Here is a 25,584-nt window from a genome sequence, read left to right as displayed (position 1 = left end):
GCCTGGTAGTCATTGAACTCGATGGAAGAGCCTGTAACAAATGATCGGGTCATTTTCAGAAAAAAGAAAATATCATGCATTTAGTCATTAAAGTCATTTTAAGAAACGCCACAATTGGCCGAATAGTTACTGTAGCAGTTGGGGCCTACTGGAGATATCTAACTTACCACTCTGAATCTTCTGAAGATTTCTCAGATGTTTCACGGTTAGTTCTAAGATGTCCGCTTTCTCGAGCTTGCGTTTTCGAATCTGAAAGGTGGAGCAGAAATTGAGCTACAGCAGCAACATCACTCTTGAGAGGCATGAAGTTGGTTTCTACCAAGTATGCCTAGTACATTCAGACCGGTCATTAGTCTAACTTACATTGTTGGTGTAATAGTTCTCCAATAGAGATTTCAATTGGTCCAAGCATTTGTTTATGCGGGCTCTTCTTTTCTTCTCCATCAAAGGTTTGGATACCTGACCAAAAAAAAAAAAGAGAAAATAAGCATTTAGGCAATCACTCAACATGTTGGTTGTTGGCATTTATCTATGGGCAAACTTTCAATCCTTGTCGATGACGTATTCGTGTACTGTCTGTCCCACTCACCTTTTTCCCATTTATGATTTTTGGCTTTATGGAGCAGTCTGATGTCGCCACCATTGTTAACGTAGTTTTCTTATTGGCTTGCAGATGTTGGCCCTCTGTCTAGTGTCGCGCGAGTGAAGGAATTGTGCCTCCCGAGCCCATTTATAGGGTCTCCCACTTAACATCTCAATGCGACAACAGCCTGGTATTGACAACACTGGCGACTCTCATTTGACAACCACAACAACCAATAAACTGCGATCTCCCACTGAACACTCGTGAACGCGCAACTTCAGGCATGTTTTTGTAAGCCTATTTCATAAACATCAACATATCAACATCTATAATTATTGGGACTCATAACTTGCAGGTATAATTAGGCCTGTCAGAACAATCATTTCGGAAATGGCACGTCTGTAGGCGCAACGGGAACTAATGAAACAAAGCAATGTTGAACACGTCATTAAATAGATAATTGAGTTGAAAAAACACTTAATCGACTCAAATCAATTTAGAAAAATTAATAGCTTTAGCCTACTGTAATTAATTTTCGATTTATGATATGCATTACAACAAGTCAATATTTGTCTTAGGAATGATTTCAGAAGACTGCATTTTTATTTCCATTGGGACACTTTTGCAGTAACTTAAGTATAAATGTGGTCTTACATTATTTAGGGTTAATAACCTTTTTGGTACACCAACGTGTGAGGTGAGATTTTCCAGAGAAGCGTAAAAATCACCCCACAATAGGTTATCATGATGTTAATAGTGTGTTGCTTGGTTTGGGGACTCGTACCAGCTCTTGCTATTCATTCTTTTATATCTGAGTTTCACGCCATGAGGTCGAAGGCAGCACCGTGGAAATTCTCTCCATGTCTCCACAACATTTCGATTTTCTGGTAATATGAACCTAAGTCACCTGTTGCGCAAGCTCTGAGCACGACACACACCTGTCTCAACAATCCATGACAATGGACTATGTGCAACGGCACACAATTAAATACAAACAAATATATATATATAAGATATAGGGACCTTTCGTTACCACTTTTTTGTTTTATTTTAGTTATAATGCCGTGACACTGTTTTTGTCTTCACACCAGGCACCGCGGAGAATCGCTGGGCCGCCCCCTGTCTTGGGGCCCTCGCCTCCTGATTCTCCACACTGCACCCTCAAAAGGCTCACCCTTGGGAAAGTCATGCCAGCTGAACCACTGTATCTATAGGCCTTACCGTCCTCTGCGCGTCACAGGTACACGACCACCATGAGTCGGAGGGGACTTCTCCATGAAATAGTCATAGCAAGATATGTATGTACGTACATGCTCTCTGTGTACATTCTGTGTTCACCTTCTCGAATATAAACAAGTAAGGCCGAAAGGTTTGTATTCTCATCGTGAACAATGACTATCATTGAGAGAGAGAGCGATGGCAGCGGCATTGCTATGGGAGTAGCCGTGTCCATAAAATAAGAAGGGCTATAAATTCTAAAAACAGCTGAAGTGAAAAATCCAAAGAAAACCTGGGCATGATTTGTTTGCGCCATTTGTAGGACACGCGACAGGCTGAATGGATGTCTATAGACTACTTTCAAAGTTGCTCAAATCCCTCAGATTTGATTCCAGACACAATGGATGTGTGTAGATTACAATTGAACGCGCGGGAACAAATGGCGGGGAAAGGGAGAGGCTTCGTGAATTTACATCCCAGTGTATTGAGTTGAGAGCAAAAGCGACGATGAATAGACGGCAGTATAGTGAGAGGCCATTGATCTTTTCTTCTGTCCGTTTTGTGTCCACAAAAGTGGGCCATATCAAAGATCTCCCTCACTTTCAAACACGAAACAGCATTGTCCCGTGTTCAAGAGAGTTGAGAAAGGCAGTGGCAAATGCCTTATGTCAGGGAATACTTCAGCAAACATGCTTAAAAAGAAATAAAGAAAATGTTGGCCTAGTCTGAGAGATTGCGAGACTTTTCTCATCAAAAACGCCTATATAGAAATATAGAAAAAAGAAAGTTATCTTTCAAAATGCATGAAATATAGAATTAGCCATATTCAACTTGGAACAAAATAAAAAGACATAGCACTAATTGGCGGATGAGCCCTATTGCAGCACCACAGTAATTTGTAGCCTAATTTGTGACCGGCCTATCATAAAGTGACCGCACTGCAATATAAAAGAGTGAGATGGTAATTTAGTGATAAAAGCAGATCGTTTTGAATCTTTACCAGTCAATTCTATAACTTTGTCATGTTTAAATCGAGGCCTTTATAATAGAGGTTAATATGATGAAGTTATAGACCAATGTTTATAGCCACCTAATACCAAAGCACTTTGACTAAATACTAATAAATTGACATATAGCATTATATTGAGTCTTTATAGTGGGCTAATTGCGTATAATGTACCAACAAATTGGTTTCGTAATTTCGATGCTATGTTTTCAAGAGATAATACAGCGTTTAATCAGTATGAAATTTGTCCGCGCTTCCATGGTATGGTTTCTGCCTTGGTTTCTTTCTTTTGTCCAGTTTGGGTCCTGTATTATGTCCGCGTTTTCACGCTCAGATTTAACATGCCCAACCGTGGTAGCCTAATTTGCAACATAGCTAGCAATCTTTTCTTTTGCTTCGGGGAACACTGAAAAGATTTCACCGTTGATTACGCGGTATAGGCTAGGGTAAATCGTTTCAATTGTCACTGCTTAAACCGAAGGAAGTCGATTCAAAACTATAAAGAGATAGGCTAATGAAATTGATATATGCTGGAGTAGAATGAATATATGTTCATTAAATAAGGGGTTACAATTTACAACAGTCACAGTCTACTCTCACGAAGCTCTAAAAATGTATTTAGATTACACCCACATCCCTTTCTTACTGTTTTCAAAAGAGCATGTATAGGCTATCTCTTTCTCCATGATAATAGCGCCATAAGTGACTTGTGTCCGAATTGGACATGATAATAACATGCCATTAAACAACAAGTTAAGTGTATGTTTATAAAAGGACCTCAGGCTTTCCCTCCACTTTCACTTTTCTCCTTCGGGTAATTCATTAAACCCAACAGTCCTTTGTTATGTATGCCTGCCAGGGGACCCTACAAAGAGTGCTGTAATAATTGGAGTATTCGAGGACTTGTTAACAACAATTAGTGAAGCAATTATACAATTACCTGCAATAAACTTTTTTCCAGAGTAAAACTCGACATCATTAGCAAGAGAATGGTTGCATTACACAGCAAAGAGAAGGTACATCGAATGGAGATGCCTTGATACAAACTATTAACTAAATTGCTACATGCTTATTCCAGCACTGTAATACAACATTGATAAACAGCCTATAGATTGCAGTTCTGGCCATTTAAATTAATTGGACTTCTTTTAATTAATCTGTCAAAACATTTTATTATAATTATTTTTAACTCTGAGGGCTGTTTCATAGGCTACTGTATAGAAACGGCAACAGAGACCGAAACAAATCGAGGAACCGCCTCTTCACTATTCAGGGACTTTACCCAAACTGGATCTAATGTTTATTGAAGGACTATGCTCGGAACCACAAGCTCAGGTAGACTACTCATTCAGATGCCCCGTTTATACAGATATCTCCCTCAAATATATGGATACAGGGATATGTTTAAAAGCCACGCGACGGGCCTGTTGGCGGAGCTCTGATCAAACATCAAATATCATGAATTTCTATAGACTAGTCTCCAGGTTATTTAAGGGTCTTTACTTTGGTTAAGGCGTACAATGGTTGGTGTTTGGCTATGTGCACCGGGGTTACCGTCTGAAAAGAACAGAGGTGCACATTAACATCGCTTAGGGTTTTCTCAAGAGCCGAAATGAACTAGTGGAAAGTAACTTTATAACTCGCGGAGGATGAATCCTTTGTCGAGCACTTGACTGAAAGACACAAGCGCCTAACAAAAGAGGAGCGTCATTGTTAAGCACTATAGCTCATGGGTATTGATGCGCCTTGAATTGCTAAACATCTGCCATTTACTCTACACCACTTCAAACGGATTTAAATAAGAATAAAGTGGCTACTTTCTAGCACACTGTCTTTGCCCGTGCGTAAAACAACAGAGTCGCCGAGCGTATGACTGGATTGGAAATGGAAACTTTTTGGAGTATTGAAAACGGACTAAGAGGAGTCACTCGTTGACAGATCCAATCCGCCAACAGTGCTGACCGCTCTCTATGTCGCGAATCATGCATTGAGCATATCATAGGCCTATGTGTGCAAAACAAGCCCCAACTATTTTCTGTTGTTTCATATTTCTTCCACTCACAATAACAAATACTTGAAAAAAATATGTTAAAAGTTGTTCTAGTCATTCGATAACTTCACATAATTCAGACACGGATTAATATGTGTTACTATAAACCTCTGTATGAAACGTATATCAATAACCACTTGATTAATTTGATCCCATTGGGGATATGACAATAAACGTTCCCTCTCATGTGCGTAATTACGCTTTGGTTTAATTTGCCAGAACAGTAGGCCTAGGCCATAGTCGAATTCTAATGACATTTCATTGAGTTAGTCAGTGGAGGGATCGATCATTCACAGCAATTGACTATGTAAGGGGGGCTACTAAAGCATTCTCATTCTTAAATTGCACACATACCGCTAATAGGCTACGTCCACTATGCACGTGTGTCATTGTTTATTTGTAGCCCATTCGTTTAGTGACTGGTAACCTTTCAAATTAGACAACCTGAAGGGTGCTTTTCACGATTGATTAGACCTCCACATTTTAGAAAGAATCAACAAACACAAATTTGCTAAATAACCTGCTATAACATTTGTAAAAGTCATAGACTACGAGACATGCAAAACTATTGAATATCAGAAGCACAAAACACAGATATACAACCTAACTTTGGGACTTTAGGTGATCACAAGTTCTGTGACACGCAATGGTCTACTGAATTACAGTAGTGAAAAAGCCTCGACAGTGTATATGCTATGCAAGGCGACTAAAAATTCTGCGCGTTTAAACTGAAACATCTTTTGGGTTTACAACTTTGGTGGGTGCATCGCTAAAGAAAGACGTTCTTGTGTCTAGTTGCTCAAGCAGGTTTTCCCAGGGTTTCTCCTTTATATACAAAAAGTGGAAAATCGGAGTGTACAAGTGAAAAGCCAGGGGGCGTTCCCCCGATTTTCCTCGCTCCATATTTTGTAGGACGGAGAAATATGCACCCTCTCAGCAAATAGGAATTTGGTTGCTGGTGTCTTCAATTTATAAAACGGAGACAAAAGGGACATTTTCGCACTACTCCTAGATGCCAGATGTGTATATAGCATTAAAGGTTTATCCCAAAATGTCGATATTTTCCCAATTGCTAATTGATTACGGGAATAAGCCCAGTTATCCTTTGCACATACAGGCTACTGTCACTTTACTCAGTTGTCTAATTACAACCCATGGTGGACATTAAATGGACAGAATAACTGTTGAAACACCTAAATACTATGGTATACTCTGTTAAACAACGTGTGTGGCATGTATCATGCACTACCCTAAAATTGGTATGAAATCGTCAATTTGTTGGTGTCAGCGTTCAGCTGGCGAACCGCGCCATATGCCATGCTTAGTGGCACTATTTACCGATTCGTTCCTAGTTTCACGGTCCAACCTCCCCTTCTCCTTGCCAGAGGATTGAATGGGCGCAACAAAATAGCAATTTACCCTCTGAAATGGTCACATACCCCCCAAGGTAAGGCCTTTTCCGTTTCCCGCAGGGGCACCCCATCTCCTAAAAGGTTTCAAATTTGACAGTGTGACTCGTCTAAAATGAAGTTGTCATAACATCTTGGAAGATCCTTTGGTTCCTTTTGTTAGATGTATTAAATTACATGTATATCTCCGTCCTATTACTCAACAGGAAAGGGTCATTCTGTTCATTGGGAAATTAACTTTGAATATGTGTTTTACATAGAATGATTTTGAGCTATGCTTGATTCCAATCGATATTATCAAAGCCAAAAATGATAATCAGGCAAGAACAAAGAGAGTGCCATAGATATCAGCATGTTTTACAGAGTTGCATTATTGATTGACATACAACATGTAATGGTTTCGTAGATTTTCTTTCTCTCTCTCTCCCTCTCTCTCTCTCTCTCTCTCTCTCTCTCACACACACACACACACACACACACACACACACACACACACACACACACTGCTCCTATGTCCACTATGACAAGTGTAAGTGAAAGTGCAACAGAAGTGTAACATCTCTGAACACCAGAAGTGTGGGAAGGTAAGTATAGTGACAAGTGACGTACATATGTAACTCCTATCATAGCCTTGTCCTAGTCTACTTTTCCTCTCAGTAACTGTGCCGCTGGTGGGAGTCATTTCCAAGGACTCAGTTGTCCTCTCTCCATATTCCCCAGAAAGACTATTTCAAAGGCAGTCACACTTCACTGATGATGCAGCAAAACTGCCAAACAAGCAAACTCAGAACGAAGTCAAACTTTAGTCACGAGGGTCTAACCCTTCCGTGCGCGGATCTGTGGTTTACGCGCCAAATGTGCGTGCGAAGCTCCAGCGCGTATTTTAATGTCAGCCCAGTATTCTCATCAGATTTTTTACGCGCAAAATAAAAAAAAATGTTAGAGCGGTAGGGGCAGTGTGCGAAATTGAACGTAACATTGCTCATATCATGGCCATTTGATGAAGTGAAAGTGGAAAGAATTTAAAAACATATATTGAAATAGCAAATAGCACTGCAACTCTTATCTGTGATAGTACGTTTCACTTTTTGAGTGGTCTCGGTCATTTAGTATACTTACAGGGTATAGCCTAAATATATATAGTTTCAAATATATGTGTCATTATTGCTTACCAATTTTTAAAAAATGGCCTCGCTGATGAAGGGAATCCGGTCCAAGAATACATACAGAATACACAGAATGCATACAGTTCAAAGTTGTATTGTCATTTTAATGTATGTACTGGGATACAGGACAGTTTATTACAGTACAATTGCATTCTCACTCGCAAGCCCTCATATAGCATAGATAGCACTATGGCACATATACATTTTTTGTTTGTGTGCCTGTGGTTTAGATAATTTCACTGAAATCGATAGGATCATATGGTTTATTGAAATAATAGAGGTGACACAAACATGTTGCACTGCATTAAAGATTCCCCTCAAGTGCAATTAATCCCCGCATTAGAAGTTTCACGTGGCAAAATTAGGGCATTACTCTCCACCATTCAATTCCACTCCAAAGCAGGTTGCGGCAAAGTACAGGCTATCAGATGTTATTTAATGCCTAATGGTAATGATGAGATCCCAGTGTTTATGTTACTATCCAGAAGGGCTGCCTTCACAGAGGGGTGGAAGTCTGAGGCAGAGGGTGACATTTTCCAAGTCCGTGAAGTCTGGAACACGCGCACTTTTTCAAAATGGGAATACCAAATATTGGAAAGTGCGGAGCCAGAATTTCTTAAAAGGCGCGGAGTGCAAGGAAATCACAATAGACCCCATACACCATATGGTGGTTGAATGATTGACACATTTCTGCACTCTGGGGTCTTTTCTGATTTCATTGCTACTTTTACGCACTTGAGTTCAATGCAAGATATAAGATATTTGTCTATGGAATTTCTAGGTCCTATGGATATAAAACTTTTATTTTGAAGGCTGTATAGCCCACCTGCTTTGGAGTGGAGGTACATATGACAATACATATTTTAACTGTATATATTGTTATTCTTGGACCGATATTCCTTCCATCAGCACGGACATTCTTTCTAATTGGTAGATAATAATGACGATGCATTTGAAACTATATATATTTAGGCTATTTAATAACAACTGACCCTATCAAGGTAGGCTCACGACCAAGACCACTAAAAAGTGAAACATCTACCACAGATAAGGGTTGCAATGCTATTTGCTATTTCAATGCTAACATAACAGCATTGTAGTGAAGTGTAGTAGTGTTGCTGGACTTTATGCAACCTCTCCAGCGCGGAGGGAACATGGAGACTTTGCGCAAAAAATATGAGATGACAATGCTCATATGTATTATATTTGTGAGACACCGCTCAAATGTGTCCGCACCAAAGGCGCGAGATATTAGAATTCTGGAGGTCCCCACGCACATTTGCCGCGTAAGCCACAGATCCGCGCACGTAAGGTGGTGCGCAAGGAAATTAGAATAGACCCCATAATGACTGAACAATTAATAACGTAACCCCTTAGAGGAAATACTGGGGACAAAGGGCTATGCTCAACAGCTAGTGTGGTGACTGGTGAGGCCAGAGACCAGGTGTGTAGGGTGAAGTTGCCCTAACAGTTGGAAATTGGGATTAGAGGAGGATAAACAGATGGTAAATCCATGCCAATTACACACGGAGCAGGAGGGCGCAGCCTCGCAGGCCAGTTCCACAACCTCAGAGCTGTGTCAAAGTCGACCGGCGACATCATGTGGTAAAACTATGTATTACACTTACACAAACTATATATTACACTTACACAAACTATGTATTACATTTCCTCAGTTACTGAAACAGCAGAATGTTAAAAAACATATCATCAACTATGACTAATGAGGGTAAAAACAAACAAAAACCCCAAAGGGGACACCATTTACATACATTTATTGCAAAGATGTAAGAGATTACATGTGCAGTTACACTGTAACATTTGAGTATTTTTGTATTATAATAATTTACACCTACTGTATGCTTCTCTCAGAATGTGCAATCAATGCAGACCTGAATTACTCAACAATCAGTCGTCGTAATGTGACGTAATGTGACAAAACGCCATTTATGTCTAAAGAAAAGCAAGTATACATAATACGATCAAAATAATGCTTAAACTATTAAATTCCATTTGATGGGTCAAGGATCACTCCTTGCTGATGTTTTGAGTATAACTCTGGATGATACCTTGAAAATGCTGTTGAGTATTTTTCTCAGGCTGAAAGATGATGATGTAGCACTTTGGGAGGAAATACCAGAGAACGATGCAGTATGAACTGGACAACACTGACATTGCACTAAATGTTGAGATGTGTTTGCCATGGTACAATATGTATATTGTGCAAAAGGTGACCCAGGTCAGGATGAGGAGAAGCAGGCAGAAGGTTATTGCTTTTGCCTCATTGTAGTTTTTCGGCAGGTCTTTCCCCATGTATGAGAAGATAAAGCAAAGGATGCACAGGACCATAGGCAATAACGCATAGACGATTTGTTGTCCTTCAATACCAGTTCCACAACTTAGTATTATTTGGTCTTTGTACGATGTTGTATCGTTAAATGGTTTGGGAAGACTGATAATACATCCTACTAAAAGACCAAGAGCCTGAAATACAAAGGATACAGCGATGACCAGCCACTGTCCGTTATACTTCACCCACCACCTGTTAAACTTGGGGAACTTGGAGGCCATCTTGAAAATACAAACTATTTGAAAGGCGCGCACAACAAAGCAAGCTAGACATGGCGTGTATAACAAAGAGAATAACAAAGTCCGTAATATACAGTTGATATGGGTTGGCAAACCGAAGAAAAAGAACACAGAAATGCCACATACATTCAGACAACCCAACATGAGGAAACACATGGGTCCCCCAGCAGACTTAACAACCGGCGTGTCATACTTCAAAGCAAAGAGAATGGCGATGGCTACCGTGACCATCAGCATGAAGCTAGTGGACAACATGAGTAGTATGGTGAGTGGTTCTGTGAAAAGAATATATTCCACCGAACGCTCTTTGCAGTGGGTGCTCCCTGCGGATGACCACTCTGTCGTCTTACAGCTGTTGCATGTGTACTTGTCCACTGTTTTGGCAGGAGAAAAAGACAGAAATCATTTCTTCAGTATTAGACTGCATATAATTATTGCATATTCAGTGGATATTCCAGATAAAGGCCAGATGTACAAACCGTTTAGACCAGGTGCACAGTTTGCACAGGTCTGTTTTCAGTAGAGGATAGAACAACCATAAAACAAAGCAACATTTTGAAAACGTGAAAACTCATGCGAGCTTTGCACTTAGTGCACCCACCCAGTAAATCAATCTTTAAGAGTGTAAATGAGAACCATAATTCAAGACGATATCTCTATTTACCGCTGGATTGCTTACCTGTGTAGTTAACATAAGTCCCACTAGGACAGACGTCACAATGAAAACAACATCTGTGGACCCCATCTTGTCTCCTTATATAACCTTCGGAACATTCCTGAGAACACCTTGAAATGGGTACCTGAACAGGACAAAAAGTTATGACCACTTTACCGATGTAATATTTGCAGACATAAAGACCATGTAATTCTGTGATTAGAAAATCCACAACTTACTGGTCCTTTTGTATACCACTGAATTTTAGTACTGTCAATAGAGAACTGAACTACTGGATGAGTTTCATATGAGCCGACCACCTCAGAATGGCCACTCAAGTTCCAGAAAACTACAGCATATGATGCAGATAATGGGTTTCCATTGGCATCAAACTGAACGTTCCGGTTTAAAACTGTGAAGTTTATCTTCTTTAATTCTCTGAGAACCTGAAATACGATGTGAATGTAGAATTGTGAGAACATTTAACACTCAATTATTAAGCCAACTACTGTCAATGATTATAAGGGGTTATTTAATATCAATACGCTTATAAGAGAAATGATTTATAGATCACTTTCGAAGTAGTAAATAGCAAAACATGAACCTGCACTTCTCAATCTCTTTTCTGCTCACAGCAGGGGAGCAGCTTTGGGGTGAGTTTGCGGTTGGGTTGGAATTTGCATGTTTCCGTCTTGAAACTCATGTTAAACTCTGAATTTCACCTTGCCAAAAAGACTGTTGTTGACAGCAACTGTGGGTTATAATCCTACAACTAAATCAAGTCGTTCTCGAAATTAGAGATTTTCTTATTCTTACATGACTTCTTCAATCTTTGCACCATAAAGTGCAACCACCCACACTGGAGCTTGTGATTTATTGATGGCTCAACATGCAGCTCTCAGCCAGCATGCAATAAATGTTTGGCAGCGTAAAAATCTCTTCATGCGCCATTGATAGGAATCCATTCAGAGATCCATGTATACAGTTAACCCTAACTCTAAGTAAACGGGTCACATTTGGGTCTTTTCTGATGTCCTTGTGCTCAGCGCCTTTTACGCACTGCTGGCTCCGCACTTTCGAAGATTTGGTATTGACATTTTGAAAAGGTGTGAGCGTATAGGCGTTCCAGACTTTACGTACTTGGGAAAACACCCTGTGCCTCAAAATCCCACCCCTCTGGTGGCCAAGAGAAATCATCAATTCAAGATAGATTTGTCTGAGGAATTCCTGTCCTATGACTAGAAAACCTTTATTTTGAAGGCAATCCTTCTGGATAGTAAATTATAAAAACTGGAATGTCATCATTATCATTAGGCTTTAAATAATAAAGCAACTAAATTGCCTGCTCTTTGCCATAGCTGTAGGCTAACATATACAGGGAAACGCCATAGGCGAAGTTAGCATTGCATAAGATAAACTACAAAACATAAAATACTTGACTTACAAGAGCTCATATTTAGTTATTCAAATAAGTCTTTATGTACTTACAGACATATATTTCGAGGCTTGAGGCTACAACGTAAAGGAATGTAGATCACTATACACTGCACTTCAGCTTGTCAACACAAAATATCGAATCATCACATTTGCAATGATGACGGGTCCTTTTCTTGTTGAATGTATGTGTAGCATTGGACAATGCCACTATTATCGGTCAATATGTGAGTATGGGAAATCCAATCCAGTGTGACGCTAAGAAAAAAAAATAGGTATAGGCGCGCAAATTACAATTTTGCTCTGCAGTTGGGAGCTACGCGCCCACCAAGCGCAAAGGAGGGGGGACGGACCTTTAGTGACTGAAATTACATAAATATGCAGCAATGTGGAGACCTTGTTGATGTGGAGCAATGTGGAGACCTTGACCCTTAATGCACAGATCCGAGTGCATGAGGTGGTGCACAAAGAAATGAGAACAGACCCCATTGAGCCCCTAACATTTGTGTCTGTGAACAGAGGGGTGGGTCTTGTAAATGTAAATCACAGTTTTATTTACAATTCTATTGTAACCGCCCCAAAAAACAAATAGCCTACATCTCCTTATCCTTGGTTTTAGGGTCGTTACTGTGAGTGGAAAAGGACTGAGAAGAGCAGCTTTAAACAATGTAGTTGATTTGGTTTCAAACTAGTAGGCTATGTGTAAAGCCTCAAGTACCTACCATGAACGGATACACTGTTACATTGTCATGACATCCCTCGCTGTCACATTGTAGCACATTATGTAATGCATGGGCCATAGCATAAACAGCTGAGTAAACAGCGAAAGAATATGATGGGTTTTGAGCAATGATATTTTCTGCGCTCAGACCAGCGCAGACCTCACAAGCTTGATTGCATGTCTTTCCAGATGACCGTTGTTCACAAGTCCTCCGTTTTCTTTGCTCTTTCCTTATGAAATCGTCAAAACCAGGTAATGTCACCACTTTTGTCGTTACTCCAATTACGGTGCCGATCCTCTCAATACCGATCTCTTTTGGGAGTCTTGTGTTCAAGGACCAACCATCGCCTGCAATCCACACCTTTTTTTTACCTACGTTACACCTTATCGCTGATCGGACAAGTGCCTCTGCATAACTCTGCAAGGTAACAACTATAATGACGTTTACACTAAGATCCTCTATGCTTTTAAAGGTCTTAGAGTGATCCGAATTCTCATTGAGTTCTTCTACATAGGCCAAGCAAATTTCAGTGTCCTTTATCTCAGTTTGGAAAAGTTCCAGGGCATCCTTACTGTAGTCGTCATTACTGCGAATGAATGCAACCCAAAACCAATTGAACTGCTTTAAAATAAGAGTGACCACTTTCATCATCTCCTTGTTGCTGGGCACGGTTCGAAGAAAAGAGGGGTATTTCACTTTCTCACTTAAAACAGAACTTGCAGAACCATAACTTACCTGTGAAGGAAGATAGCATTTAGAGTGAACAACTAACACCACCATGTATTGAATCTCTACTTATAGGTAGACACAGCAATATGACATCATCATGCACAACTGGTTTACAAGAATCAATAACACCAAAATTCAAATTTGCCAGGACTGCCATTATTGGCTCATTCCAAGTGGATGTGCCTTAAGGGAGGGCGCAAATGTATTTACTTGTTCTATACCCATTGACTCATAGTGTGCACTTGTTCACACACGCTTCTTAGCATGGTGTAAGTGTAGTAGATGGCTACGTTTTTGTTTTTTCATTAACCCAGCCACCAACCTCCCTCAACGAGGACATAATAACTTTGTTGCATTTCTTTTTACAGCTTTTACAAATACATTATATATACAAGGTACTTTTCCTTTTTACACAATATAACATTTTTGCACATGGTAATTTTAGTCATATGTGGTATATTTGGTATTATTTTTGGTGAACATGCTATGATATTTTTCGTTATCATTTATATAGATCTTGAAATTGTATTCAGTCCCACCCCTCAGCTGCTGTCAGCCCATCCCACCTCTCTCTGTAGACCACTCTCTCTTGATATCCTTGTGCTGTATATTTTTCAATTGTGCTGATGTCTCACATATTTTACTGTAATTAAGTAATGGGACAGTGAAGCATTTTTTCTTATTTTGGTTCTACACTCCCAAAGTTTGCATTTTAAATCAAACAATTACTATGAGGTTAAAGTAGAGATTCTCAGATTGGAATTTATGGTATTGGTGTACATATTGGTTTTAGCATTCAGAACACTTTTTATGCATAGTCCCCCTATTTTAGGGTACCCAAAGGTAAGGGGACAATTGGCTTGACAGGTGTTTCTGGTAATTCAGGTATGTTCCATCACATAATTTACGCAGGCATAAGAGAGCTGTCAACGTCAAGTATTGATTTTAGGCTTTGCATTTGCCTTTGGAGTTTGCTATTGGTGTCTGTCAACATCAGGACTAGAGTGGACTAAAGAGGAAGCCATTATTAGGATGGAAATTCAGAAAAAGACTATCAGAAACATAGCCAAAACCGTAGGCTTGCCAAAATCAACAGTTTGGAACATCTTTAAAAATAAAAATAAAAACAATTGTAAGCTCAGCAATCGCAAACGGCCTGGTAGGCCAAGGGAGTCTTCCACAGTGGATGACCGAAGAATGCTCACCATAATTAAGAAAAACTCCAAAACAACTGTCCCACGGATCAGGAACACTCTCCAGGTGGTAGGCGTGAATGTGTCAGAGACTACCATCCGCAGAATATGTCACCAGCCAAACTACAGACGCTTCACTGCAAGGTGCAAACCATTGGTTATCCACAAAAAGGATGGTCAGGTTAGTTTGCTAAAAAGTACCTAAAAAGCCTGCAGAGTTGTGAGAAAAGGTCTTGTTGACAGATAAGATTAATATTACCATGTACCTGAGTGATTGCAAGAGGAAAGTTTGGAGAAAAAAGGAGGTTAGGTTTGGCAGAGGTTATAGCTGTCACTAGAACTTGCTTACTTGTCTTAATTGATGATTGTAACTGCTGACGGCAGCAGCAAAATGTATTTTGAAGTGTACAGAAACATCTTGTCTGCTCAAGTGCAAGCAAATGCCTCCCAATTCATGCAGTTCATCATACAGTAAGACAGTGACCCAAAACATACATTGTCGCATTTTTCAGGGCCAAAAAGTGGAAAGGACTTGACTGGCCAAGTCAGTCTTCAGATTTAAATCCAACTGAACACGCATTTAATTTCCTGATGATAAGATTTTAGGCAAAGAGACCTTAAAACAAACAACAACTGAAGATGGCTGCAGTATAGGCCTGGCAGAGCATCACCAGAGAAGATACCCAGCATCTGGTAGGGTCAGTGGGTCACAGACTTCAGGCAGTTATTGTAAATGTTTGTTGACAAAATACTAAACATGAGTGCTTAATTTGGACATTTAATAAATCTGTCCCATTACTTTTGGTGCCCTGAAATAGGGTGACTATGTATGAAAAGTGTTGTCATTTCTAAATGGTGAAACCAATAAGTACACAAATACCATCAAATAAAAGCTGAGAATCTCTACTTTAAAACTACACCAAAGTGAAGTGAATATGTTGATAATTCAAATTCAACACCAATGATGGCAGCATAGGCAGATTTGAATAGTGGTTGTTGATGTCTGTTGGCAGGACGTCACACTGTTGAGTGTGATGTTACTACCTTTCAGAATGTGATAAAGCAAAAAAGAAATGCTGCAGCACAGAATTACCATGGGAATGAGGTTCGTCATGAAAAGTGGTGCCACAGTCAAGGTCTCTGTACTACCGAATGCACCAACCACACCTATTATGGATGAATGTTTCTTGTTGTTTTCCTTGACATGAACTGAGTAATTTCTGGAGATTAAACTCAATATTGCAGGGAAGTTGAAAACATCCGAGCAGTGGTCAAATATGTCATAGCCAAGTGACACATTGGGCAGGATGAGGGTGGAGTTATTTATCTCTTCCACAGTGAACCTCATCACCTGAAACATCTGATAACTTGAGATTGTAAAGCTCTCTCTGTGGGAAGATAAACAGGATGAAGTACATGAGTTGGGTTTCATGGCGTGAGTAGTTGTATGTTGTCATTTGCAATATGTTTGTTATGCCTTTTACATGACATTTAAAGTAAGATTTATAGTCCACTAAAAATGTTTCTCAAAGTATCTGTTGAGTAACCACCAACCCTGCATAAACGGAAACCACCTAAAATAATGAAATGAGGGTGTCTTTCTTTTCCATTCATGGGTTGGGTTGAGGCATAGGCAGTCGCTGGTTCTATACAACAGACTGTATTGGACATGGACTGATCTAAGACCACTTCTAAGGTCTGAAAACGTCTGACAAACAATTTCAGAGTCAACCATCACTAATGTTTCCTATATTGCTACCTCAACAATTTTTTATCAATGTGCTGCATACAACTGAAACATGTTGGAAGGTAATATGATATGACAACTCACCGAGTACACACCACAGCCTCTGGTCGCTTATGAAAAATTGAACTGTTGGCAGTATGAACGTCAAAAAGTCCACCTAGGAAATATTCTCCATGTAGCCTAAACTCTGAGGCTCTGCATAAGACTTCAGGCAGGGCACTCTGAGGAAATCCCAGCATTATCAGGAGAATCAGGAAATGCTTCATTTTTGCTTTCCCGTTCCAAGTCTGATGTGGTCTAAGTTCCTGTGTTGACAACACAAGTACTCAGGTGCTGGTGATGCCTCACCCACTTTACAGGTGTTGATTTACATGAGCTTCTTTCTGCATCAATAAATCAACCAGCACCAACCAAGAGAATGCAAATGTTCAGCACTGTACAGGAAATTCATGAATCTATGTGAAATGGAAATATGAACCCTAATCACTGGCTTTAAAGAATAATGAGGTGGTAAAGGAATTCTAACCCCTTGACGAAGATCGATTTGACTACGCAGGTAGTTCAAATGTTGCATGTCAAGCTCCTTCCTTTGCAAATGGGGAAAACAAAACAAATAATTTGCTTTCCGAACACGTCACTGCATAAATGCACAATATATAAAACATAGCAATGTCTTTAGTTATCACATCTGCCAGCAATGTCGTGGTTATTTTCATTATCAAAATTAAAGTTAATCGAGAGACAAAAGGTTCCAAAACATGAAGCAGAAACACCCACTCCTTGTTTGAAGGGACACAGTCTCTTTAATAGCATTTGGAGTGAAAAAATTACACTTAAAGTTATTAAAATCAAGTTTTTTTGTTTATAACTGCAGCACAAGAAAAACCAAAAACATGCAATTTCTTTCATGGGAAACATTTTATAAATCTAGAATCCAATTTATCAGTTTTGTTTTAATTAATTTCAAATAACAGATGGTGGATTTAACACTTGGAAACAGTATTATGCTTTGAAGAAAGAAAAAAAAAAAAAAAAAAAAAAAAAAACATGTTCAAAATAATCTCAAACAATTTAATCTTTTAAAATATATATAAATCCTCAAGACAACCCTTTGAAACATGTACTCTTACAGGAAAAATGTTTTGATCCTTCACTACAGTGCCGATCAAGGTTTTCCAAAAATGTCTCTGGTTACCAAAAATACTACCGCACACCCTTATCATAAGATCCCTGGCATACTGATAAAAAATGCCAAAAAATTGGAGGGGTGGGAGAAAAAAAAACGTGTTCACAACCCCCTTCATCCATTTGTTACATTAAAAGCTCTCAATCTCATTTTTCTTATGTTTCCTCTGCAAAAGAAGAGAAAGAGAGAACAATATTTTTGTTTGGAATGGAAAGACTCTTACCACAAACTTGTAATAAACACAGAATGTAATTGTGTAGTATAGGCTACAAAATGTACATGGAATGGACCCCAGCTTTTAAATACAGTTGGTTACACTGCTTCTTCAAAGCATAAGGTCTTTTGGTGGAACATGCAATTGCTTAATCATTACATAAAGAGAATAGCATATTGGGGTTTTAACTTTTGAAGGCGAGAATACTCGTAGTTTACTACGATGTATATTTTCAAAGAATATTACCCAAAAAATTGCAGATTCACATGGGGCATAATGCAAAAGCTGAGATACAATTGGCTTGCACATGACTGTATGTGCAATAAATCATCTTAGAGTTGGAAGAGTGGTGAATGACACAGTATTAATATATTATTGTTGAACTGTACATTAAAAATATATTTAACATAAAGGCAAAGCAGAGGGATTAACAAAAAAGGACGTTCTAAGGATGTTCTGAGAGCTAGGAGATCCTAAACGGGGATTAATCAAACAATCAGTGACGCTAAACTTGAACTATGCATTCTTGAACTGCACTGTACATAATGTAGTATAAAAACATGACATGAAAAACCTTTCAAGACTATGCCAACTCTGTTCTGGCCATGCAATAATTTGCACTATTAGCAAACGTATCTAGCCAACAACCAAAACCAGAAGCCCTTCTTGTGCCATCCAAGGGATCGTTTGACTATAAATTGGTTCATTAATCTTAAATGAATGGTTATGACAGGTATCCTATGAGTGCGTTTTCAAGTGAAGTGTAACCGATCACTGAAAATTACTGCATGAAGTACAGAGGACAATTTTAGAGGGACCCTCTCAAGCCAGTGCAATAGTACACTTGATCACAAGAGACAAATCATTCATTAACTTAAAATGTTCATATCTAATTGGGTTATTCCATTCTAAACCTAAAGACTTCTTATTAAACATGTTAGAAACGCATAGGAACCATGTCTTCATCAAAAGGTGGTAGATTTATTTTGCTTAGTGACAGGGATTGAGCAGTATGATGGGGTTTGACGTTAAGAATCCACAAATTTGTTTCACTGAAATCCGTTCTGTGCCACCCCTCTAGGTGAGTTTATACTTACCCCAAAGGGTTACAAGGCAAAAGGCAGCACCGCCTTTCTTCCACTAAACGAATACAACTGATTCCAACGAGAGGATTGCTCGCAAACTCAAATCCTTACACCCCATACCAAAGGCAGCGTTATCCGACTAAAACCGATCCTCGGCACTACTATCCAACACTGTCACCATGGATCAAAACTCTTTTCCATTTCCTCTTTTTTAACACTCACAAACAATTACTAACCCCTGTTGTCCACCATTTCAACTTTTTCAATAACTTTAATTTTCAATGTGGGGGAGGGGAGGGGGGGGGGTGATTTTTAACTAGCAAAAGGTTTCCCTGTTTCTTCCTTGCCTCTGTAAGTCCTCTTCCCATGTGTGAAGGGTAGGTATCTGTACTTGACCATATGCTGGGGACACAGGAGTAAAAACAAAAGGTTAGCACCATTTCATTCACAGAAAGATTAAGGTGTTTCAAAGGAAGCAAAAATCTAATAGGAAACAAAGATGTATGGATAGCAGAGGGTATTCTCTGGGCATTATTTGCTTTGATAAGCCACTGACTAAATTTCAGGCCTACAGATGCTGACAACAACCATACCTTTATCTGCCTCTTCATGGTGATGCAGAAGAGCATGATGAAGTACATTACAAGTATTGGCCAGAACACTGGCACATTGAAGGCTTCAAAGAATGTGCAAATCATGGCGATGACGATGCCTTTTGTTGCCGAATGCCTGCGGAGAAAAGACAAAAGCGCTTTCAAAAACACGTTACCAAACACGATTGACAATCTTTTGGGTCGGTTTCCCAGACATATCCAATTTAAAGTCAAACGATCCCTTGGATGGCACAAGAAGGGCTTCTGGTTTTGGTTGTTGGCTAGATACGTAGATACCAAAATCTTACAACAGCTCTGCCATTTGTCAAATAAATTCTGTTCTCATTTCTCTCGTGACTGTTAGTGGTGCATCTGTGTCAAGAGCCTTTTTTTTACCAATTGTAGTGCGTCACCTGGATCAATGGCTTTAAAAAAATGTTCTAGGTAAAATGACATGCTAAAGGTGATATTTATGACTTGCTGTCCAGTATATTGTCAATGTGCTTTATCTGGTGGCGCTTCATTATAGTTTGAATTTAAATTTCATCGATAAGCAACACGATATAAACATCAGTGTATTAAAAGGCTTTACAGGAAAATTATCATTCAAACATAGAGGAAGACAGCTAAATGCAACAAATGGGAATCCGTAGGGCCACTCCCCTCGTTTTGCCTCTTGCAAGGTTCTGCCATTGACCCCCAGCTAAAATAGCCCAAACTTCTCCTCGCCTTTCTCTTAAACTTGACACTGATGTTGTTTCATCATTAGCCTGCTGCTATGTTGTTTTGGGTGTCGCTAAGAACATATTTGAATGAAATCATCGTACACTGTCTGCAAACTTGCCACCACGGAATGCAGAAAATATCACCTCACATGCTAACAGCTTTTTACGATATTCTGGTAGCATTAGCATTACTAGCCAGCTAGCAACCGCTGGTTATTCTGCATAATTTTATTATTGTAGTCCACCTCCTCAATCGTGTCATTCAAAAGACTAAGCATTGAAGTAACTTGGACGCAGTTCAAGTGGATTGGCGAAGATCATACATTTCATATATCAAGCACAACATTCATACGGGAATGAAAACCCTGATACAATACAAAAAAATGTTTTAGAAACATGTTTCGCTAATGCATGACTTCAGGCTACTTTGACCCGGTTGCTATGGAAATATCCCAATGTTTTCCTCAAACTTGGACCAAGTTCCGGGATTTTCGACCCGGATCAAACTGGAAAATGTCATGCTATAGAAAGAGTCTCAAAAGAGTTACAGTATACCACATTTGTGACTTGCTCCATCATTTTTAGTCGCTTGTACCCCTAAACATATTTTGAGTTCTGATGACTGAAATTCATGCCTCAACTGCCAATAATGAGCGAGAAAGAGCCAGTTACAGTCAGAGTATTGCTGAACACTGAATCCACTCCTGAAGTTGACTCTATTTTTGAGGTAACGGCTATCGCATTCCATTCACGGCACTGCGGACACTCGTACCACGGCTCAAATGAAGACTTTTTGTCTGACATTAAGCAAATCACACAGCTAGCTAGTTTGCTGGCTGGCTGTGATAACAGCTAATGAGCTTGTCAGCACGACTGTAGCTAAACTGTCGATGCAAGCCAGTTAGTTAGCCAGTGAGTTTACAGTTGGTGCACCTGTAAGAAGCTAGCAACTCATCTCGAACTGAAAGCTCTATCCACCTCATCATTATCATCATATGCATTATGATTTAACCTTTAGAACGAAGTGAAATGGATAGAAAACATGTTGTTCTAGTGAAATCCCAAAAACAAATCAGATGCTAATTATAGAACACAACACATTTGGGAAGTGCCAATGGGTGTTAAAACACCCTTTATATAGTATGACTTGCTTATAAATTATTTGGGAAGCATTTATATAGGCTTTAGAGGTTTATGGTTTATGGGTTTATGACGGCTACGATTACCCTTTATAAGTTGTTTAGAAGGGGACCCATAAGAGTGTCAACATAGTCCTCAGACATACCTGAATGTTTGCACATTTACCACAGGTTGGGGGTAGAAAATGGGTTGGCAGGCCTAAATGCACAACCTGTGGCTAGAAAAGGGAACTGAACTACCCAGGGGATGGGCAGGTCACATCTGGGCTCTCACCAGAATTTGAATTCAGGCAACCTCCTGATGAATGGGCGGAACTCCTCGTTCTGCTTTGTGGGAAGCGCTGGGCCTTCATCTAGAGGTGAGTGGAAGGGCAGAAAGTTTACAGGGGGTTGATCAGTGAATGACCCGACACATTTAAAACAAAACATTCTAATCTTCAAAAGAGAATGCAATGGGGCAATGTATAATGCATCATGAGCCATTTGTTGACCTGTTTTAACCCTCGTTTCAAATAGCAAAATGTCATTTCGATGTGAACTTCCAGAATGTAACCTACAAAGTGTCTTTGACTTTCTGCACCTTTACTATGGAAGGAGACACTGAAACCTGTTTTTATTGTCTAATACCTGGTGTTCTAGCCTCTAAAGAGCACCATCTCGAACATTACACCATATTCAAGGCAAAGGAGCACTTCAGGTACAGTACACCGTTCTTCCTACTGCAGTTTGTTTTACACTGAATGTACACTCAAGGTGCCTTGTTGAGAGCACCATGATGCCTGATTACACTACCATATAGTTTTGTGCAGAGACTTAAACTCCTTAAACATTAAAACAACACACAAAAAGAAAAGTATGATATTATGAATTCAAACTTGCCTGCATCGTCAAGCAGTGATGGATCCACTTTTGGTGATAGAAAAGCAATGAACAGGTTGAGATGGTAGATTCCCAGAGCGTATGTTACTATATACCAACCCTGGAAAATCAGAGCAAACATGATCAAATTAGTGTTCATTTAGTACATCTATTTGCCATAAGTATTCAAATTTGAGTATAAAACATAGTATTCCTTTACAAAATTCTCAGATGTATGCAATGCTACAGAAGTGGCTTATTATCTGGGGGCAACTATTGTCTAAAACAAATGCTACCAAAGTGCTGTTTTGTTATGCTCCATTGGTGCCCTTTTACTTTTGGATGAGTTAGGCCTATGATTAAAGCATTTACATTTACGGCATTTAGCAGACGCCTTTATCCAAAGCGACTTACAGCAAATACATTTGTTGAAGTAAGTGAATCATCTATCCATCAGTCACCATAAGATAAAGTAATCAATGCTCAGACCAGGGGCCATAGGCAGTCACAATGCTAGCACATTGTAGAAGTCTACCCGTGTGGCGCAAAATATCAGAGAATGTCCTGTGTGTGGTGTGTCTCTCTACCTGTAATATGTACACTCTGATCATGTAGATGCCGGTTAGGAGAAGTGTGACAGCCCATCGCCCAATAGAAAACGGCGTTGACTTGTCTAGCCATGACTGATAGATCTGTAAAAAAACAAACAGAAATGACACAGGGGACCATTACCAGGAGAGCAATATTACGCCTAGATATATACATCACATTGTAAAGAAGTGTGTTCATGGAAACGTTGGCCTAGTATCTTCTTATCTGTCGGCACTATAGTGACACCATGACTGTTGATTGTCTTAATCAAAAACCGTTTTTTTGGTTTTGGTTATCTTTCCCGTTATCGTTGAGGATGACAGAACCAAGGAAACCTTGCAGCAGTCAGTACCTGTCCAAGCCGTGTGAAAAAGCTACCGATTGCGGATGGTTTCCCATGAATCGATTCACCAGCGCTGTCCCCTTCTGACATTCTGTCTGTGGAGAAAAAAAAAAGAAGGTAGACGGACATTTCCTTCAGTACTACAGGTCTCAAAGAAACAGTGTTTACACAGGCATGGCTGAAGCATGCATGATGAAGTGTGTTATCATGTCAAGAAGACCCCGAATGGCACAGCCTCACAAAGCCAGTCCTGTTAGTTGCATTTGCTGCACTCCTCATGGCCCTATCAGACTTGTTTAAGGAACACAGCTATGATCATCCTGACCCCTAAAAATCACTGGTATAAAGTTCCCCCTTTCATGGGACAGAGCTAGCTAGATATCCCTAACAGTGCAAACCACTCATGAGTTATTTTCATTTTCTATACAAAAATATGAAATATGGACACATTTAGCCACATAGGTTGTCCAGGTTAACTAGCCATGAAAGCTAGGCCTACATTTGGCCACAAATAGCTAGCTTAGATGGGAAAGCAACCTTGACATAACTGGCTCACTTGTAGGATCTTGAATAATAACACACTTAGACATGATGGTAAACGGCCTCCATAATGTAGCAAGGATCATGTAGCCGGTTTGCAGAGAGTCGTTTCTGGCCGGGGATGTGCCATGGCAATATCGTTACTTAGCTTTCGCTACCTATCAAGCTAGCTAATGAATTGCATTTGCAACATATCAACTAGCTAGCTCTTGGAATGCGGCTAGTGTCCGGGCATCCCAAGACAGAATAGCTAACTACTTATTCTTTATGAAGGTGAGAAGCTGGATGAGTGGTTACGTTAACGGTCAGGTTTATTTAGCAAATTAAATGTAGTCACACTTCAATTTTAGCTACTGTAGTTGATTTTCTTGGATAGAAAGGCAGGCTGAAAGATGCTAACGTTAGTTAGCTTCACAAAAAGCTAACTAGCTAATTAATGTTGTACCTTCCTCAAGCGACCGTTTGTGGGTTGTGTAGTTTTCAAACAAGCACCTTTCATTAGAATTGACTGTGAAAGAGTGTTGGTTTTACTATACTCCCCACAAAATCGAGTGGGACGCAAACAGTTAACCCCTGTTACAGAAAAATATTATTATGTAGTCCACCTCCTCAATCTTCTCATTCAAAAGACTACGCATTGAACTACAAGCACCGGCAGAACCTTCGTGAATTTGACAACTCACTTCCGGAAAAGAGAGAAACGGAGCTCTTTAGCTAGCTAGCTAGCAATATCTACAGTCCTTCCCATGATCATATTTGCATCGCATCAATAGAAATATGTATCGGTATTGATCTCCTAAATGCCACCCATAACATCAACAACAGGTTTCCCTTCCTGCTGAAAGGAAATATCTCATATGACAGGCATTTTGTTACCTGATGCGGCCGCTGTGTCACTCGGCTCCAACTACCTCTCGTGCTAGCGAATGTGAACACGTCAGTACTTCCGCGAGGATTCGCTCGGCAGGCAAGATTAGAAGAGCACAGAGAACATCCAGGCCAGGGCCTCGAAAACCCTGGAAGTCCAGCGCAATCATTTGGCACGTAGCAGAGATTTTGTTTTGTAGGAGAGACCATTAAAACATCAGCCGGTCTGTGGTCTCTGACTGAAAGAGCACAAAACGTAACGAAAGTTTTGTAAGAAGTAACATAACACACATAAACATTTGTGTAAGTGAATATGTCTTGTTCATTGTATCCTACTATATTTATTTTGGCTTTGAAAAAGTCTTTGAAGGTTAGCCTAAGAAATGGGCTAAGAAATCCTAATAAATTATCCTAATTATTGTAATTATCATTGGAGCAGCTTTAAGTGAATTCCGGTCAATCTGTTCTTAGAAGTGGTGCGACACTCTCAATGTAAAACATGTATGATTTAGATTTAAAAACATGGCCTTTCGGTCTCAAGACCTTCGTCAGACACTGATGTGTTTGAGAGGATACATTTTTAGATCAAGTCTGTCTGACTTGCTAAAAAAAGTTCGTCTGCTTGAGATTTACAAGAGTCGCGAGATCGAGGCTCACAATCAATGTTTGTCGAGCGAGGGCGCTCCGCAGTTACTTCGACACGTAGTCTTGCGTAGCCATACCTCCAAATCATGCTGTTCTCATGCCCCATTTGGAGGTCTGGGGAATTTTAGAATAGCAGATCTGGCTTGAGTTGAACTGGACGGAGCGTCTGAGAATGTAAACCGCAATTTCATTGGATGTTACATTCCAAGAACCCTCCCCCACATGCCCATAGAATGGTTGCTTGTTATGTGTCTTTTCCGACTAGGTATAGGACTATTTTGCAGAGAGCTGTTCAAA

The 25,584-nt window shown here is 39.8% G+C and overlaps 2 protein-coding genes and 1 long non-coding RNA gene across 4 annotated transcripts; all 3 read right to left on the bottom strand.

Annotated features, from left to right (window-relative positions):
- Positions 1-9,313: 9,313 nt before the first annotated feature.
- On the bottom strand, positions 9,314-10,276 carry LOC310808937 (taste receptor type 1 member 1-like; the record flags this gene model as incomplete). The annotated part of the gene is made up of 1 exon (XM_083676036.1): positions 9,314-10,276. The coding sequence occupies one exon, from the start codon at positions 10,274-10,276 to the stop codon at positions 9,461-9,463; it is 816 nt and encodes a 271-aa protein (XP_083532162.1). The 3' UTR covers positions 9,314-9,460.
- Positions 10,277-10,291: 15 nt separating this feature from the next.
- LOC310808148 lies at positions 10,292-16,752 on the bottom strand. Its single transcript, XR_014554347.1, has 3 exons — positions 16,586-16,752; positions 10,701-10,821; positions 10,292-10,395 (listed from the first exon to the last, which is right to left on the bottom strand). It is a non-coding gene; the product is annotated as an uncharacterized lncRNA (long non-coding RNA).
- Positions 16,753-17,509: 757 nt separating this feature from the next.
- On the bottom strand, positions 17,510-24,716 carry rer1 (retention in endoplasmic reticulum sorting receptor 1). Of its 2 annotated transcripts, XM_083675650.1 has the most exons (8): positions 24,652-24,716; positions 23,245-23,330; positions 22,889-22,993; positions 22,323-22,422; positions 21,718-21,796; positions 19,580-19,715; positions 19,334-19,388; positions 17,510-17,853 (listed from the first exon to the last, which is right to left on the bottom strand). In XM_083675650.1, exons 2-8 carry the CDS (start codon positions 23,323-23,325, stop codon positions 17,843-17,845), a joined length of 567 nt encoding a protein of 188 aa, XP_083531776.1. In that variant the 5' UTR covers positions 23,326-23,330; positions 24,652-24,716; the 3' UTR covers positions 17,510-17,842. The 2 variants fall into 2 exon arrangements, with proteins under 2 accessions (XP_083531776.1, XP_083531775.1); XM_083675649.1 differs by having other exon boundaries at positions 17,510-19,388.
- Between the last annotated feature and the right edge of the window lie 868 nt (positions 24,717-25,584).

The sequence above is a fragment of the Argentina silus genome (genome assembly GCF_951799395.1).
Source record: "Argentina silus genome assembly, chromosome: 8".
NCBI classification, from domain to species: Eukaryota; Metazoa; Chordata; class Actinopteri; order Argentiniformes; family Argentinidae; genus Argentina; species Argentina silus.
Note: the sequence above shows the minus strand (reverse complement) of the source record. Positions and strands in the feature narration are given on the sequence as shown.

Excerpts from the sequence above, each read along its gene's own strand:
- rer1 (XM_083675649.1), bottom strand. The coding sequence starts at position 23,325 with ATGTCAGAAGGGGACAGCGCTGGTGAATCGATTCATGGGAAACCATCC. Across the intron at positions 21,797-22,322 it reads ATCACTGCTTGACGATGCAG|ATGAAGGCCCAGCGCTTCCC; the intron begins GCAAGTTTGAAT and ends ACTCACCTCTAG. Across the intron at positions 19,389-19,579 it reads CCATGAAGAGGCAGATAAAG|CATATGGTCAAGTACAGATA; the intron begins GTATGGTTGTTG and ends CTGTGTCCCCAG.